At 30.9% G+C, this 19,612-nt stretch overlaps 2 protein-coding genes across 6 annotated transcripts in view; one reads left to right on the forward strand and one right to left on the reverse strand.

Moving 5' to 3' along the window:
* Nucleotides 1-15,419, forward strand: part of LOC145293018 (uncharacterized) — a 71,238-nt gene extending 55,819 nt beyond the window's left edge. For both annotated transcript variants that reach the window (XM_080139299.1, XM_080139297.1), the window contains exons 4-7: nucleotides 8,573-8,599; nucleotides 10,663-10,713; nucleotides 13,055-13,477; nucleotides 14,629-15,419. In XM_080139299.1, coding sequence (XP_079995425.1) covers nucleotides 8,573-8,599; nucleotides 10,663-10,713; nucleotides 13,055-13,477; nucleotides 14,629-14,746 — 619 coding nt within the window. In that variant the 3' untranslated portion in view covers nucleotides 14,747-15,419. The remainder of the gene's footprint in view (nucleotides 1-8,572; nucleotides 8,600-10,662; nucleotides 10,714-13,054; nucleotides 13,478-14,628) is intronic.
* Nucleotides 15,420-15,722: 303 nt separating this feature from the next.
* Nucleotides 15,723-19,612, reverse strand: part of LOC145293016 (transmembrane channel-like protein 5) — a 120,822-nt gene continuing 116,932 nt past the window's right edge. For all 4 annotated transcript variants that reach the window (XR_013869641.1, XM_080139293.1, XM_080139292.1 and 1 more), the window contains one exon: nucleotides 15,723-16,011. The gene's annotated coding sequence lies outside the window, so the exon portion shown is untranslated. The remainder of the gene's footprint in view (nucleotides 16,012-19,612) is intronic.

Consider the following 19,612-nt stretch of genomic DNA (forward strand, 5'->3'; position numbering starts at 1 on the left):
AATAAGTCATTAATGCGCTATTTTCAAAGGAATATGCAAATTAGTTAACCATCATGTAATTGCTCGCATATCCATGACTGAGTATATTAAAAAGTTCATTTTAATAATTGTTAAATAGAAAGGGTAGGCTTATAATATCAATGTCAGCAAGTAAAAAAAAAAAAAAAAAAAAAAAAAAATCAGATTCATATGTGTGTGTGTGTATATATATATATATATATAATTTGAGGTTGCTATTTTACAAAGGTAGGGTAACCAGTAAAATATAAGCTTAATACAAGAGTGTTCAATACGGAAGTAGAGCAAGTTACATTTTCAGTTTGTCTTTACATAAGCAGTAATTTGTTGCTACACATATTGCTGAAAGTTGATTTTCGTTTTTCATTAAGAATTCCACTTTTGAAAATAAGCGTTGTAGGCCTAAAGAGGTCTCTAGTTACTAAATACTAGATGACCAAAACATGCTCATGACTGTGTAGCAACAAATTACTGCTTATGTAAAGACAAATCGAAAATGTGTGTGTGTGTGTGTGTATATATATATATATATATATATATATATATGCTACAGCTTTTTCATTCTAAATCCTATGCAATTATGCACAATGTAGAAATTATGCATAAATAGACCAGAGCATGATAGTAAAATGAAACCAATCATTCAAATAAGAAATAATAAAAAATGAATAATTAAAGTCGTTTTTTTTTTTTTTTTTTTTTTTTTTTTTTTTTTTCAAAGGAATATGCAAATTAGTTAATCTTTATGAAGCTGCTCATATATCCATGATTGGGTATATTAAAGTTTGTTTCAATAATTTTTGAATAGAAAAAGTAGGTTTTTAATATCAATGTCAGTGAGAAAAGGCTCAACTTCGTGTATAGATAAAGGGCAGATGTTTGTATGTCCAGTTAAAGATTGAAAAATGTACAACAAACGCACTTATATATATATATATATAAAAAGTGCGTTTGTTGTGCTGTGCATAAAACTTGGGGGGGGGATCAGCGGACATTTAAGTCTTAATGTTATTTAAAGGGGAATAACTCTGATTTTGTTTTCAGTTATTTCCCTTAGGACAACTTGAATTGTGTGTGTTGCTGGGTAAAGAAGCAAATTGGGAAAGGGGTAACGAGAGGAACAGAAGTTATGATACTCTTTTGCAATGCCAGGTAGTCCTGCTAGTTTTGAATAAAGGAGGATATTGAATTGAATTAAGAAATTTAATTTTGTTAAAATTCTTCCTAACTGATAATTATGTTCTGTCTTGAAAAAGTAGTTGGGGTGGGGGCTATCTATTCAAATAATCTTGAGGCTTTTAAGAAAATGATTTCTTTGATTTTTGTTGTCAAAAAGCAGCAGCCAGTGTCTCTACTCTTTGTTTATCGTCAATGTATGGGTGAGCCGACAACCATTATGTTGTCGACACTCCATTTAGGTTTTTGCTTTGCCATTTACATGATATGCTTGTATGCCCATATTTGTTTAGGGTCTCAGTCATACAGTCATGCGTCGTCGTCGTCATCACTGTGCTATGGCGCTCCTACTCCTACTCGATCACACGTCTCCTCCGCACACTCTGTACTGACAGACGCTACTCACCCATCATGGTCAGCCTCATGATTTGTCTCTGCCGTCTCAGACATGCCCACCCAAAACACAAACTGTCCTCCTCCTTTTTCTCCTCCTCTGTTCCGGGATGGCCTACCCTACTGCGACCACTGAGTTATTTGCTACTCGTGGCTGGCTGACACGCTTTTTTTGTCTTCTTCGAAGGATACGAAAGACACCAAATGCCGCGGTTTCTGTACTACTTAACGTAAACCAATCCTTATGACTCGGCGCTACTGGAACTAGAAAACAAACTGACCAACCCAAAATGTCCGTCCACCAGATTACTGCAACACGCAATTCTCCTTTAACCTAGACCAATCCTTTTGAACCAACTTTCAAGGGAATCTCTGAAGGTCACACCAAGCCTAAATCTTCTCTCATACCAACACATGTGTAAGTGCTACATACTGGCATCTTAAAAAAAAAAAAAAACAAACCAAAATCATCAGATTATTCAACAGACCCTCTAACTGTTTTTTTTTTTAATGAGTATTCCATTTTTTTTTTTTTTTTTTTTTTTTTTTTTTTTTTAATATTTCCCATTTGCTTACATTTACACAAACAAGTGACACACACACACACAATACCTGATGTTCATACTAGGATAATAACGTTTATTTTTGGGCCTTGTTTTTCACAGCCAGCATAAAAACTAAGTCTTTACCAAATTCTCGTGATGCCATTTGTCAAATTTTTTAAGACCATTTTCGGCAGTCATATAGTATGGTTAACAGCCAAGAAGCAAACAAAACTTACAACAAATAACTTTCACCAAACACAAGAAAATATAATTTTCTACCTACCTGTTCAATTTTAAAGTGTGGAAACTCATTGTAAGATTTTTCTCTGAATTCATTATTGTCACTTAGACAAGCACAAGTAAATAAAACATGGTTGTATGTTTTTGTTTTATTTTTTCAAAGATTTTTTGTTCTATTAATCATACTATATGATTACCCAATCGGAGGGAGGGGGAATTTTTTCTCCAATCTAAAATTAAATATTTCAGGAATTAGCATTTAATTCAACTATACAATTTATAGAATTATTAATTTCATCAAAATGAAATTTTTTTGAAATATTTATTTTCTTAAAATAAAAATTCAAAATGTTTTTTTAATTCATTTTGTTAAAACCTGAATGCTGCCATCTTGAATTTCTATTTCAATAAAAAATCTATCTTCTGACTGAAATTGATTTTTAGATAAAACTTTTTCTTGCTGACTTTAATGCTAGTTTTACATATATGGCATAAGTTGTACATTTTTTAAGTTATGAAGGAAGAACAAGAATGCAAAGGATGCAAGTTATATCTTAAGCTGCAAAATCTCCCTTTTCTTATTGAAGTTATTATTTAAAATTTTTGCTATTGAAAAGTAAAAAAAAAATAAAAAACTTTGGGAGCCTAACATGTTTCATATGTTATTCAGTCCATTGTCATAAGATCTAATTTATTTTGTACGAGTTATTGAGTTTGTCTGTGTATATCTGGCTAAAATTATAAAACAGCCCCCCACAAATTGGCATGAATAATTTTTTTTTTTTTTTTTTTTTTAACCCTAAACTGGCACAGATTTCATCAGAGAATGAGTTAGTCTGTTTTCCAGGTTTTAAGTAATTCTGTCTTTTCTTTAATCAGGGAGCTATTTCCCTTACACTGACCCATTCCTGAAGCAATCTATAAAAGTGTATATGTACAGAAAGAGAGTAATGAGCTCACTGAAGAATGGGCCAGAGGAAAGAGAAGAGTCAGAAGTTTTAATTGAAATGTTACACCTTTACTCCAACCAATGCTGGGTAGCCTTGCTAGTGTTCTATATAATGAAGTAAAACAGGTCTTTCCATAAAATCAATGTTTTTTGATTATTGGTTAGTCAATTTTATTTTTTGATAATTAGTCTGTTTTTAAAAACAAAAAATGCATTTTAATCCAGTTTCTTTTCAAAAATATTTTATTCACCTTTATCACGAACCTTTATTTTATTTTTTTTGTAAACGAGATAAATATCACTCCTTAAGATTATCACACCCCCCCCCCTTTTTTTTTTTTTTTTTTTTTTTTTTTTTTTTTTTTAAGATTTTCATTATGTACAAAATCATATGAAACACGTTGCGGTTCTAATTTAAACAAAACAAAAAAAAAAGCAATTGATGTCTTAACTTAAAAATATTTCTATTTGTAAATTCTATGTAATAATTACAATTTTAATTAACCATTTTAAGGTTTTTCTTTCTAAAATTAATAATAAAAAAAAATATTTCCATGAAAGAATAGAAATAAGAAAAAAAGTTTTTATGCTGTGTTGGGCTGGCCTATTTTTTTTTTTTTTTTTTCCACAATAAACAAATCACTAAAACCACTTTTAATAATTTGTATTTATTTTTAACTTTATGGATTGAACACATTTAAATATTTCATAAATAATAGAACTCCCCTCCCCCATCCCACCCACAGTTTTTATTTTAATTTGATAATTATTTTATTTTCATGATCAGTTGAAGAATTTTTTTTTTTTTTTTTGTCATAAAATTTAGCATTGTAAATAATTTTCTTCCTAAGAACTAAAAAGAAAATACTTCAAACCTTCGTACTTAAAAAGAAATGTCTACATGTTGCCAATAAAAGGAAGATTGAAGCAAAAATTGTTACCCAACAAAAATTTATAATTATTTTCTTGCAATATTGATTGTGACTTTTTTCTAAGTCTATAACCTGTCTCCCCTGGTCCTTTAAATTTTCTTCCACCTTCCTTTTTATTTTAAATTTTTTTGAGGTTTTAAAAGTAAGTAAAACCCTTTCATTGTTTTATTTTGTTTTTAATGTAATGCTTATTTGTTTTTCAGACTTTTTTCTTAATTTGTGTAAATGTTAAAAAAAAAAAAAATGGGAAATTTAAGGGTTTTTCACTTGTTTCACTAATTTTAAATTATCTCCATTTTATTTATTTATTTATTCTTTTATAATGAAATTTGTATTTTTTTTTATAATTTTCTTCCTCTCATCGAAAATCATAACATTTTAATCTTTTTTATTAAAACTAAAATATGATTTTCTAATTCGTCGTTTCGGTTTTACCAAGTTTAATCAGACATCATCGTTCAAAAAGCTTTGCCACTTGTTAGTAACTTTTTGTTCTTTAAGAAAACTTAATGTAGAAGATATTTTTCTTTTTCATTTTGTAAAGTCTATATATATATATATATATATACATACATACTAGCAGGCCACCCGGCATTGGCTGGGCATAAAATAGGCTCAAATATATTTTGATTAATGCAGATTGCGTATTTATTATATTATTTTGGCCCCAATATAATAATGATTTAAAAAGTTAAAAAAAAAAAAAAAAAAAAAGCTTGTGCACCACCATAGAGAATCGAAACCAAAATGTTTAGCTTACGATTTTATTTTTCCTTTGATGTTAATGCCTGAGCTATGAAGACATATTTGTTGCAAGGCTAAAAATTAAAACCTGGACCAATAGCTATTATGTATGCATGCATTTTTTGTAATGCTGTGTTGTTAGACATTCACCTGGCAAATTCCATTTCTTTAATTTTCACACTTTTGCACCAATTTTTCCCAGCTAGTTTCGCATGGGTTCAAATACCCTGTATGTTAAACTTCATATCTGTAGACCCAAAACTAACAGGAGTTTGGTAGGCAAGTTTTTAAACAAATATATATATACAAAGAGATTGTAATTTTTTTATGCAAATATTACGCAAGTATAAATCATGGAATATCTACATAAATATAATTACACATATTAGTTACCTAAAGATGATCATCCCATAAGAAAACAAAAACAAAACAAACTAATAGGGAATTAATTAAAATGAATGTTTAAAAGAATATGCAAATTAGCTAGATTTTTTTTTTTTTGCAGATGAATGCAATTCAATAACCCATATATAACGAAGTTGCATTTTCTTTTTAAATAAATAGCAAAAAGGGTTTTTAATATGAATATCAATACAAAAAAAAGAAAATTATAGAAGTTTGTGTATGTGTATATATATATATATATATATATATATATATATATATATATAATCGAGATGGTTCATAAACTGTTGTTAATATTAGTTTATTGTAAATTGGTGCATATATTTGTTCCTTTAAAACAACTGAAGGTAAATATATATTTATAAAGTACACTCAGGGAGTTGGAGAATGAAGTTACTGCCTGCTTTCATTTGAGAGAAATTATATTTTACGAATAAGTATCAGATGTTAGTTATGACAAAAAATAAGCACTCCTATTAACTGTCTCCAACGCTGAATAAAACTATAGTTACATCATCCAATCAAAACACTTGTCATAGTGACTGATCAGACAGGCAATCATTTACAGATTGATTCATTTATTTACGTCCTATCTACTTTTTATAACTTCTAGTCTAATTCACTCTTTCTCCTCCCACCATCTGATACATTCAATGATCAAGCAAACTAGTATCTGTTCTGATGCTACATTTCACCTTTTCTGTCCTCTGTCAGTGGAGAAGAAATCCTTCATGACCGAAAAATTTTTTATTTTTGTTCCTATCCAGAGTGCCCCTTTCTGGGGAGGTGGATTTTCCCCCACATAAAAAAAACAACCTTGCGTCTAACTCTGCCCTCGCAGAGAGGCAAGTAAATAGGAACAAGATTATCAGTTTTAAGCAAAATAGTTGACCATAGTCAATGGCAACTCAAAGGCTCCCTTTATTTTAGATACTACACCGAGGTGTGTGTGGGATGGGGCTTCTTTCCCAAGATTATTCCACTTACGCTTAATGCTCACTTAATCATTCAACCACGGTAGTGTTTGAATATATGGTTAAGTGGCCATTTTAGTCATTTAGAACTGCTTTAAAGCTTCACCACTCACTCATTTTTCGATCAAATTTCAAACAATTATTACAGTTTATAGATCACCTTCTTAGCTATATTGTGAAAAAAATTTCAATTTTCGTTCAGTAAAACAAAAGTTATAAATTTACTGGTGTTCAAAATTGTAAAAATTCGTATGGAGGTGAGCGACATATTTTATAACTGGTTTCCATAGCAACCATGTTGCTTCAGTCACTAGTGTTGCTACTAATTCACCGTTCTTGTGAAAAGAGAAGTAATAAGTGAAATGGAGAGAATGAAAGTAGACGAGTGCCGTACATTGTTTTACATATGTTATGTTTATGTGGGGAAAAAAAATAAGGTTGAAATTAAACAATGAACAAGTGAATTTATTGGAAGCCTGGAAAAATCATGGATTACAATAGAAAAATGTGAGCCTGAAAAATATGGTTTAGCTTAAACATGAAAAAGAAAAAGGACAAGATATTCTAGTAAAAAAAATATAAATTTATAACTTAAAATATTGCAGCATTAAGATTTTTTTTTTTTCAATTTAACATTATATAATCAATTCTTAATGCTGCAATATTTTAAGTTATAGATTTATTATATTTTTTACTAGAATATCTTGTCCTTTTCTTTTCCATGTTTGAGCTTAACTATATTACTTTTCATGCTCGCATTTTTCTATTGTAATACTGTATGTTTAGAGGGCATTAATTATTAAATACCATTTTTTTTTCTTTTTCTTTGTCTTTGGTATAATTGGAGGATTGAAACTTCATCTCAGTCCATTAGCAAACCATTATGCCAAATGGACTGGTTTTAGTATATTTTTCTGAGTACTTGGAAAAATCTGATGTTTTGCAAAAAAAAAAAATAAAAAAAAAAATAAACATTGCCTTGCAAAAGTTGTGAACAACTATATCTTTGTTTGTACTCTTTATTTAGAAGTGGATTTGAAAATGATTTTAATTATTAAAAATATATAAATATATATCATGTTCATCCACAGGCACACTGTTTCACTGTATTACAGTTTTTCAATTTGGTAAGACATGCGAGTGCTTCATGCTAAGATTGAAACACAGTTTCTTTGACAGTTGAAGCTTTTCTCCCCTCTTGGCACAAGAAAGAAATGGAAATTTTGTTGTTCGTATAAATATCAGCAGCCAAAGTGTGCTCTATTCATTTTTGCTTTGCATACCTTTTTCATGCCGACTTTTTTTTTTTGTCCATACAGGCCAAATATTTTCTATTTAATTCTAGCCGATATCAGTTTTGTTCTTACTAAAAAGTCACTTATTTAAATCTGTTCTGTTCACTTCATATTTTTCTCGTATTCTTTTGTAAGACTTTTTTCCATTGACGTTTCTGAATTTTTTAGATGAGGATTGGTTATTCATATTATTTGGATTCACCGGACTACTGTTCTCATCTTGAGTGTGATTTTTCATTCCCAAAACATTCCTGAGTTCGACAAGATACACCTGAAGAAGGTTGGAGGTTATATCGACCGAAATGTGAAAATCACACTCAAAATGAGAACAGTAGTCTGAAGAATCCAAATACGTTTTTCTATTGTTTTATCTGTCTATTTGACATATGCAAGACTGCATTATATGATTGGCAATATGTTTTTTGCCCAATATCTAGTATGGATTGGAGTGGAGATTAGCCTGTTCTTAAAAAAAAAAAAAAAAAAAAAAAAAAAAAAACGTATTTCGATTCAATTTCTTTCAAAGAATATTTCCTCTGCCTAGGAATGTTTTCAGTATTAACGTACATAAAAGTAACCGCAGCAAGTCTTTGTTAAGTCAGTACAAATAACCCTATTTCTTTCGGCCTTTAAAGTAGTGCAATAGTTCAGTTTGGAGAGGATCAGACTGAAGATATAAAGTTTTTATTGGGTTTTTTTTTTTTCTACTGAAACCTGTTTTGAGAACAATTTTTTAAAAATGAAAAAAAATATATGTATTAAATTGTGATGGAATTAAAATTGAATTTTAACAATTAATCTATTGATGTCCTCCAATTTATTTTGATGTTCTTGCGATGATCTGATCAATTTGACCAGTTGTGAAAACAATCTAATTTATTTCTTACTTTATTTATTCCAGGGACACTCGACCCAATGTTCCAGTAAGGTGAGACTTGACTTTAGCCAAAGTCATTCCATTTTTTTTTAATTTATTTTTTCGAACAACCCTACGTCATATAGTTTAATTAATTTAATGAATTTATTTTTTCAAACAACCCTACGTCATATAGTTTAATTTAATGAATTTATTTTTTCAAACAACCCTATGTCATATCCAGATAAGTTTAATTTCTTTTATACATCACACTACTCCACTAAAAATTCTTTCTCAATAAAATTTTAAGTTGTTAAAAAGAAAATGTATATTATTATCATACTAACTGTGAGTTAATCAATCTTTGTTTCAAATATAATTTAATAACACAAAAATACTAAAATATACCTTAGTTCTGGATTAAGTTATGTTTGTAAAGAAATGCATTTTAATTTCTCACAGCCATTTTTGATTAACTCACTAAGTGATCCATTTCTTATAGTTTTTGTCTATCACTTTCACCCTCTTTTACTGTATGTTTACAAATGACTAAAAGCTTTTTAATATAAATAAACAAAACCGCTTTTGAATTTTTGAGATGAGGAATGGTTATCCATATTATTTGGATTCTTTGGACTATTGTTCTCATCTTGAGTTATTTTTCACGTTTTGGTTGATGTAACCTCCAACCTTCAGATATATCTTGTCGAACTCAAATTTTTCTGTTGAACTTTGGAATCTGCATGGAATTTTGAATGGGACCCTTTATTTACTTCACAGGGGTAGCATGCTCTCATTCCATCAGCCATGACTGGATAGAGGTCCTAAGTAATTTACAAGTGTATTTTTAGATTACCTACACTGAGACTTGAACCTTCAACCTTCAGGAGAATATCGCTTTACAATTGAATTTTTACTCTAACCACTGCGCCACAGGTCCTTGGAGATTTCCAAATTCGATAGAAACCTTCTAGAGTTCCACAAGATACACCTGAAGAAGGTTGGAGATTACATTGACCGAAACGTGAAATCGAAGAGAACAGGCATCCAGAGAATCTAAATATGAAGAAAAGCATCCTTAGAACTAAAAATATTGGAGAAAGGGCTCAATAACCATTTGGATAGAGCTATAATGAATAATAAATTATGCTCGACTGCAGTTTCCTTTGAAACTTAGCTTTTCCAACGTCCTTAAACATTTGAATTTGAAAATGTTTGAAATTTTACAATTTTATTCAAACGGACTAGCCATGAAACTGCAGTAAAGTGCTGAAAACGATTTTTATTATTTAGGGATTTTCTTTTCTTTGATATGTGTAAATTAAAATTTTGAAGTTAAGAAACCAGTACAATGTAGAAATTTTTTTTTTTTTTTTTTTTTTTTTAGATTGACTTCTTACAAATTTCTCATTTATTCTGATTGTTCCTTTAGTCTGTACATTGTTTTAAAAAAGATTAAATACAATTTAAAAAAAAAAAAAAATGTCAATCTAGCCACCTTGGATAAGAATATGAGTGACCCTTCTTTGATGTAGCCTCATTTTTGAAAATAATAAGATATAATCATTGTTATAATGGTGTGAAAAAGGAACTTGTAATTTCAACATGCAGAAAAAAAGAACAGTCAAAAGAAACAAGGCCAAAAGAAAAAAAAAAAAGAAAAAATTATTTGCCAATAAGTGCTGGAATAAATTAAAGATTGTCTTTTACAATTTGATTTTATGATTTGTATTGAACTATGTAGCACAATATTACTTTCTTGGTATTTATTAGTGCTTATTAATTTATCTCATTTGGGTCAGTTCTACATTTAAAATACAATGGATAATATTTTCATAGAAATGTTAATAAACTCATATTTGCATGTTATTCTTTTTTTTTTTTTTTTTTTCTGCCCCCCCCCCCAAAAAAAACCTTTTTTTTTTTTTCACACTATCCAGCTTTATTAAAACATATTTGTTGATTAAATATATTTCTCATTACATGGAATTGCCACAGCTCTTGCAAGTCAGTTATTATTTTTCTCTGCAATACCTGCAGTTTGTGTATTCCCGAGTTTATCAGTTGTCAATTTTTTTATTTTTTTATTTTTTTTACCTTTTGCTGCCATGAATTCTTGACCTTTTCTTTTCTAGGGGTTCAGATCGTTATTCCCGGTCCCGTTCAAGAGATCGAAGCTATTCAAGGTTTGTAGTTTCAAATCATTTTTACAGGACAATAGTGTGTACCTGCCATCAAAAATGAGGCGGGGTGGGGTCTTCACCAGTGTCCGCATTTTTATTCATATTAAATGTCTCAAATGGTGAATTCTAAGAAGAAAAATACTTTTCCAACTGGAAAAAAGAAAAATCACACCAGTTGGTAAAGAAAATAGATCATTATTTTAGATGTCAGGTTTGCTAAACATTTGAATTTTTTTATTTATTTTTTTTTTTTTTTATTAACGGATTTACATTAAATGAAGAAGTAAGACATCTTTTTTATTTATGGATATTCAATGCAAACACAAACTTTATTATTGTAAAAATCTAATACAAAATGAATGCCATCATTAAATTCCTTATACAATTTTACTCTAAAAGCAGTTTGATCTTAATATATTTTTCAATTGCATCTTTGGACGAACAGATGCTATATTTATATTACTGCAATTATGGCCATAATTCTAGTATTAAATTGTTGACCAAATGGCGACTCCTCACATAAACAGGTGGAGTTTTGTTGTACATAGCAGTAGTTCATTCTTTCTTCCATTCTTTTTTGTCATTGTTTTTCATCCACCTGTTGTGATGTGTGCTGATTTTTACTTTTTTTTATAAGTTTTGAAAGAAGGGACAATACAAAATTTTTTTTTTTTTTTTTAAGGAGATATATATACTCGGCATTGCCCGGGTGTGTGTAGGTGGTGTAGTAAGGAATCCTGGGGTGAGGGGTCAAAACAATAGTTGGCAGCCCATGTGGAGAAAGGTGTTTTTAAAAAAAAAGTAGCATTGGTAGGGAATCAAAACAACTGTAGGCAGCCAAGGTGAAGGGAGGTGTTTTAAAAAAAGGGGGGGGGGGGGCAGGTAGGCTCGAACCCATAACATCAACACTGAAAAGTGAAAGAAAATCTGATAAATGCTCCATGACGTGACCGGAAATTTTGAACATTAAAATTAGGCAAAGTCAATCCAACCGATATGATGACTTGCAAAAAATCGATCCCCCCCTTGTACAAAACTGGCCAGTTTATGGTGAAGGAATTTTTTTTTGGCCAATTTTTCAATATGTCGTCTGAGACCGCGAGCTTCAAAATGATACCAATCTTTTTAGGATCTATCGCCTCTGTCGAAAGTTTTTGTGAGACATACATACGTACATACATTAAACACAGGTGAGATTTTTTATTATATATTACAAGAAATAATTTGCCAGATGGACTAATTCGCAAAAAAAAAAAAAAGTCGTTCATCAAATTCTGTTTGTGTTTACAATATCACGTCAGCTGATATTTGGATTTGACAATGAATGCCTTGGAAAAGTCACTTCTGATTAATGTTTAGTTTTAGAAATGATTTGTGGCAATTTTAAATGGTGCTTACTTTATCGTAAATTGAACTATCAATATCTATAGTTATAAAACTGAGATCAGCTTGCTTGGGTGTTTAAACCGTCTATCTGGTTTGTGACTTCTAGTTTCCAAAAATTTGTTTGCTTACCTATTTCATGGCTGCCCTGTCTTTAAGTCCGATATTAAAAGCCACTGCTGCTATTCAAAGAATACACAAGGTCAACAATATTTTTTTGTCTTAACATTTTAACGTTTTCCTTACAAATAAATGTAATTTAACCCCGTTGAGTTAAAAAAAAACAACAAAAAAAAACTGTTTATATATATATATATATATATATATATATATATATATAAAAACCATATTTACTGCTTTTAGTAGCGCTCCTGTGGATTTTTTTTTTTTTTTTTTTTTCAGAGGGTGGGGTAGAAACTTTATTTTAGTAGGGCCTTCTTAATTTTAATTAGTGCATGCAGTAGTGCTCTGGAGGCTTCCTGAGTTTTATTTTTTTTACACCTCACTTAAAAAAATATTTTTTCAAGACAATATACTCTCAAAATCACTTTTTGAACATTTTTCATCTTACCCTTTAAGGCCCAACGGTAGACACACACACACACACACATATATATATATATATATATATATATATATCTCCTACATGTTTTTTCTCTAACCTATCCTCTATGGGACGAGGAAGCAACTGTCCCAAACACAGCTCGCTTGCTTTTAAAAATAAGATATATAAAATAAAAAATTTAATCAGTTTACCTACTACATGTCACTTATGACTTTCTATTTGTAACCTCATATTCTGATACATAACCCTAATTTTAATATTTTAACTTGGAATTTTCCACTTTTCTGCTTAATCTAACTTTATACAGAACATGGTGTTTAAGCATTCACTTTTCCCATGCATTTGTCTTATATTTTAGCTGACATAATCTTTGATTTTTTTGAAATTTTTTATTAGATCCTATAGTCGTTCCCGAAGTCCAGAGAAAATGCCCAGGTCTCGAGGTGGTCACAGTTCTTTGGACCTTCACAAAAGAGAACGTTACCATGACCGTTCGGAGAGTCACTCTATGAGTCCACCAGTCCTACGACAGAGACTGTTGCGTGATATGGATGGTCTGGAGGGTAGTAGAAGGCAATACTCCCCTCGTAGCCGGTCGATAAGTCCCGTGGAAGAGCGCAAGTATTCGTCTCGTTCCAGAAATAATGCGGATGATGATGACCGTTCAGAAATAAGTGACCACTCTCCTCTGCCACCACGGAAGGAAAAACTGAACATCAAGAACAGTCACTCTCGTGCATCTAGTTACGATGGATCAGATGTGGAAAGTAGGGAAGTTAGCGAGCGGCACAGCAGCAAATCACACATGAAACTAAACAGGTAAATAAAACATCAATTCTTTCCCACCTTTCTCTTCTCCGATTGAAGACAGAACAGGTACTGTACTTTGATCCTATCCAGAAGGACAAAAAAAAATATTTTAGAGGGTTTTTTTTTTTTTTAAATTTATTAGGAAGATCAACTTTTTAATTTTGTTTTATATGCTTGCTTGTGTATGGCCTTCCATAATGAAAATTATTTACGCACCTTAAAGACAAAGAAGTATAGCACTTTAAAGACTGTAAGAAAATTTGTAATGATGTTTGTAACTAATAAAGAAGTTATTTAAAAGGACAGTTCAGCAGTTTGTTTAAAAATGGGAATGTTATGGTCAGCCAGGAAGCAGCCTTGTGGTATTGTGTTCCAGACTGGCAGTTCTAGGAAAGAAACTTTGCGTGTGAAAGTTGAGAGAAGAAAAAGGAAATTCATTGACAATGGTTGTAGCTAGACGAGTTTTTGTTTTGAATAGTTTACAGGGAGGGGGGCACTAGCCCTAGATTGAAGCTCAGTCAAGCACCTGCCATGAAAATAATAGAGTAAAGAAAGACTAGCAACGTTTCTAGGCAAAGAAAAGGACATTCCCACTAGATTTCAAAGTTAATTTTATACTCTGTCAAAGCCGTGGCAACAGTGTTCGATCTTACAACGTTTTTGACTCTTATATAAGTAGAGGATTGCACCAGAATTGAGATACCTTCTGGAGCAGTAGAATGATCAAAGCATTTTTGCAGTACCCTTGGAACAGATTTGGAAGTTTTCCATTTCAAGTTTGCAATAAAGGTCAGTCCCGGAAGCTTCCTCAAGGCAAGAGTCAATCATTTTAATTGGTACAAAATGAGCATCAGTCTTTATTATTTATACAAAACTCGATGTCTGTGTGTTTTGTATAAGTGTATTATCAAAATCACTCTGGGTTTCATTAACTGTAGACAAAATCAGATTAAAAATAAACTCTAATTGTAATATTAAGCAGGCATAAGTTTAGTTTTTTTTTTTCTTTTTACACAGAAATTAAGATTGATAAGATAATTGTATGTCATGAGACAATGGAATGTGCATGTGGAAATAGAGATCTGAAATATTTATTTTTGTTTAACATGGAAATGTTGTTGTCACTTTTCAATTTAGGTTTTAAAATGTTTTTATTGCAGGTCTCCTTCTCCAGAAACGATTCCTCTTTCTCACTCGCAGAGTTCGTCAATGTACCAAAGATCTGACGCTGACATGTGGGAGGCACAGCATACCAAAAGCAAACATGCTGATTTTTAATCTCATTTCTAGAATTTTTTTTATTTTTCTAATTTTGACCTTTTCATCAAAACTTTTTTTTTTTATTCCCCCCCACTACAAATACACTAAAACAAATTAAGAATTTTTTTCCCCCCCTGAACATTCCTACAGACATTCACTGTTTCCACTGTTTGGAACAAAAACAAAATTTTTGTTAATCTTCCTTTTTTTAGTTTTTTTTTTTTTTTTCTCTCCCAACTCATCCAAATACATTCTTTCTTTTTGGCATAAAAAGAAAGAATGAGATTTCATAGAATTTAAAGTTTTTAATTCTTTTGGTTTTTTAAATTCAATTTTTAACTTTTTCTTCTCAATACTTAATTTTAAAATGTCAAATACAAGTGTATGCAGTTAAACGACCTCATAACATCTGCTCCAATGTGTGAGCAAAAAAAAAAAAAAAAAAATTTTTCTTTACTTTTTATGTCTGTCTATTTACTCATCAAAATCAATTTGTTGGGCTGCATAAACACCCGTTGTCACTCATATCTAAATCTGGTATAATTACCAAAATCAGTGGTTCAAGTTTTCTTAAATTTTTTTTGTGTGGATTAAGAAAATGGGGCAAAGTTCAAAAAAATAAGTAAATTTGATTCCAAACATTGCATGTTGGTCAGACATAGTTTTGAAAATAAACTTAACATGAATTTGATATTTTTTGTTCATTTAAATCTGAAAGAATTAAAGGCAACGTGTGAACCTACAAATGGTTGTGCATCTTGCACACAAAGCAAAAGTATTTTTGAATTTTAAAACGTTTAAAGAATCTCCAATTTGTGGCTTTTAGTATTTGCTCCCGTGAATCAATTACCCGCATTTTTGTGTGATCAAAGCCAAGATGATATATTAACAACCTCTACTTCTAATTTGAACCAAACATTTTTGTTCGTTTCAAGTTTTTTTTTATTTGTTTTTTTTTTTGTTTTTTTTACAAAAAATAATTAACCAAAAACAATTTATTTCTTATTTTAACCAAATAACATTTAATCCAAAATAGAAAAGATAGTTTTCCTTTAAAAAAATTTTAGAAAAAGAAAGAAAAACCATTTTATTTTAAATATAGGTTTATTATTTTCATCTGTCTTGTAAGCTCCATCCCATTTGATAAAAGGAGAGGTGTTGCGGTCTTCAAGTCAACTATTTTTAGTTGTTGCATGGTGATTTTTCAATCCTAATAATTTTCCTCATTCAGTTATCAACATGTTTATCTTTGAGTGGTTTTTGGTCCTCCATAAGTGGTGATTCTAAAAAAGAAACAAAAAAAAAAAAAAAAAAAAAAAAAAAACTTAAACTGAAAAACTTCAAAAAAAAAATAAAGATAAATAAAATTTCAATATCAGATCGTTCACACAAATCAAATGGATTTTGCGAGGGTTAAAATGTTGATAAATTCCAAAGTATTAAAAACTAAGCGTCAATATTTTTCATCTGGAAACCATTTTCTCTCCGATCTTCCGGAACGTTTCTATTTACTCAAGTTTTTTTTTGACAAACCGAAACCTAGTCATATAACAAAACTTATATCCATGATATAATTGTAGTCAAATGAAGAGAAAATTGCCTTTTAATAAAACAAAATTTAAGAATCCTGAATTTCTGTTTCAAATTTTTTTTTTTTCTTTCTGCTACAAGACCAATGGGATCTCAAAATAAAACAAATGTACTTTAATCATGCGGCAAAGCTCTCTGGAATAAGAACAAAACTTCCGTTGTATCAACCCATGCAAGTTTATAAACAGAATCCTCCTACATATTTTGAAATAGTCGCCCATCTGACACCAGTCAGTATTGCTTAATTTCGATGAATAAACATAATTGACATACTAGAGGGACCTGTGGAAATTCCACAGCGGACTTTCATATGTAATATACTGATGTTGGCATTATGTGGCTGTTCAGCGTAAACGGAGATTCCCTGATATTGTAGCTCTTTTGTTAAAACCGCAAAAGTATCCCAGTCGTAAAATACGCTTAAGATTCTTATATATTAAGATGTGATTAAAAATAAAAAATATATCCATACGATTTGGGTGCATCAGCTTGAATGTAAACCAAAACTTCTGAAGAATTCTTTGTAAAATTATTTATTACAAGAAATCGAAGGTCATAGCAATTAAAAAGATGTAAGCGTGATACACATTATCATTACTATATAGATACTCATTAAACTTAACTATTTGCGTCATTATGACATGCGATGTGCCTTAAAAATGTTATAGTTCTGATAACAAAGGGCGATTTTCTTTTATTTATTTATTTATTTATTTTTTTTTTTTTTTTGTGTGTAAAACACAATCTGAACATGAGGATACTTTAGAAGAACGAAATGCCATGGAAACGTATGGAATGCTTCAGATTACTCTTGGGCCACTTTGCATGGATATAGTGTCAGTTTTTGGGTGGTATAAGAGCTCCAAGGAAGGCAGGGAGCCCGTGAGGGATGATGAGAAGTAAAGAAATCGGAACAAAGTTGATTGGTCAAAGAAAGAATTTCATGGATAAGGACTCATGCGTCTATAGGGACAATAAGTGCACAGTTTGATGTCAGTGTGGGAACTGTACACACAATTATTCACAAGAAACTAAAGATTTGCACAAAGTTTGTTCCAAGGATGTTCACAGATCAGAAAGACATTCTTATGACAGCAGGGAGATAGTTGAGCTGATCAAATCAGATACTGCAGTTCCAGCTCTGGCCTATGATAAAAGCTGAATCTACTATGACCTAGAGACAGAATTTCTAGTGGAAGTATGCTGAACAGAGCAAGTCCACTCAAACTTATGGTCCCTGTTTTTGATGGCACAGGCATGCACTGAGTTTCCACTGGACAAGCGGTCAATAAGGAATACTATGAAGCCTTCAGGAAGAGATTCTCTCTTCAAATCAGGTCAGTAGCATTTTGACCAAGATGGGCATCAAGACAGTTCCTCACTCTCCTTAGTCCAGACTTTGCTCCTTGTGACTTGATTATTTCCTAAGCTTGAGGAAAACCCTTAAAGACTGGGCTGTTATGAGACAATTGAGGAGATGAAAGAGGCTGTGATGAGGGTCATTGACACGCTCACACAACGATTTCTGTGCAGCCTTCCAAAAGTTGTTGGAACCGTACAACAAGTGTATTGCAGCCGGAGGAAATTACTTCGAAGGGGACTAGATTTTCATGTGTGTACTATCAATAAAAATCTGGAAATTTGTTTAAGGCACCTCGTATTTAGAGTTCATTTTAGGACACTTTGAAGAGTGTCAATGAGCTCTTGAGTTTAGATGGAGAAATGAATTGAACAACCGACTGATAAATATAGCCCTAGCAAACGACTAAGACGTGGACGGTTGTTTCTTGCAATGCTGTCACATACTCACTAAGAGCCCAATCAATATTTGCAGAATGTGGTTTTGTATTTTGTTGCTTGTGAGTCAGTGCATGGAAGAATAATGAAACTACTAAAATGTGAAGAGAACTATGGAATCAGTAACCATACCATCAAGGTCTCCTGTTCTGCATTCATACTAGAGTAGTTTTTTTTTTTTTTTTTTATATAGACATTTAGCCTATATATTAAATACCAATTTCAATATTTTGATAAAAGATAGTCATTTTGTTTCAATAAAATGAAAATGGTAAAACATAACTTGAATTAAAAATCACACAGACATTATCATAGACAGCTTCAACCTTCTACTCCATTAAAAAAGCTTGAACACGCTTTTAAAGATTGAAAGAATGTATTTTTTTTTTTTTTTTTGTCTAAGCTAAAATTAGGTAATTTTTTGATTTAAAAAAAATCAATGTGAACTTGAACATCTCTCAAAATATTCAAGGAAAAGATTTGAAAATGAAAACCAAACAATAAATAAAGTCTCCACTAATTGAAAATATAAATTATGTACAATAATGAAAATCGTAAAAATAATTGTATGATTAACATATTTTATTAAATTGCTTGATATAAGTTCGCATAAAAGCAAATGAAGGCCTCATTTTATGTCACAACACCTTTGCAAGTATATGCATGTGTCTTGTTTCAAATTCATAGACCAGTTCAGATTTTTTTTTTTTTTTGCATGATGCAGAACTAAAATTTACATGTTACGGCCTAAAACTGCACCGTTTATTCATTTTCACCAGGATTTGATTTATCCAGAGAACCAGTGAGAGTTGTAGGACTTTTTGTGGTTTCATCTATGTCTAAAAAGAGCTCTAAATGGAAGTTCGTTTTGACAGAACAACCAATGGTGTAAAAATTGTCTGTATTTTTTTTTTCTCTCAACAGCCTCACAATCTGTATTTGTTTTGGTGTTGTCTATTAGAATAGATGTACTATTATAAGAGGGGCATTCCAAAAGTAATGCCTATTTTTTTTTTTTTAATTTCATCCAAACATTTCAGAGGAGATTGAAAATTACATTCTTATGACTGAACTTCTGCATTCACAACCTGAAATGACCTCATCCCCCCCCCCCAAACACCAGCAATTTCCTCTGCAAGAACGTCACCAGTATTGAAGATAATCCCAGGAATGAGATATTAACTTTTGTGTCCATCTCATTTGTGAACGTCAAGTGGTGTTCCAGTCCATTTTTTTTTTTTTTTTTTTTTTTTTTTTTATCTATTTTTAAAAATATTTTCTCTCCATTTTGGGCCCCAAAATTTCTTTATATAACTGCCTTTATCATTTCTTCCATCAACCCTAATACAAACAAGGTTTTCCACTGTTGATGGACATTTTCTTTCGTTCTTATCTTTGCTCTATTTTATATTTATCAATGACTAGCCTGGGTGTTTGGAGGTGTGTTGAGCAAAAAGAATTTTTTAAATAAGTGGTAGTAGGCAGGCTCAAACCCAT

This window comes from Euprymna scolopes, chromosome 14 (genome assembly GCF_053919585.1).
Source record: "Euprymna scolopes isolate OS-2025 chromosome 14, ASM5391958v1, whole genome shotgun sequence".
Lineage (NCBI taxonomy): Eukaryota > Metazoa > Mollusca > Cephalopoda > Sepiida > Sepiolidae > Euprymna > Euprymna scolopes.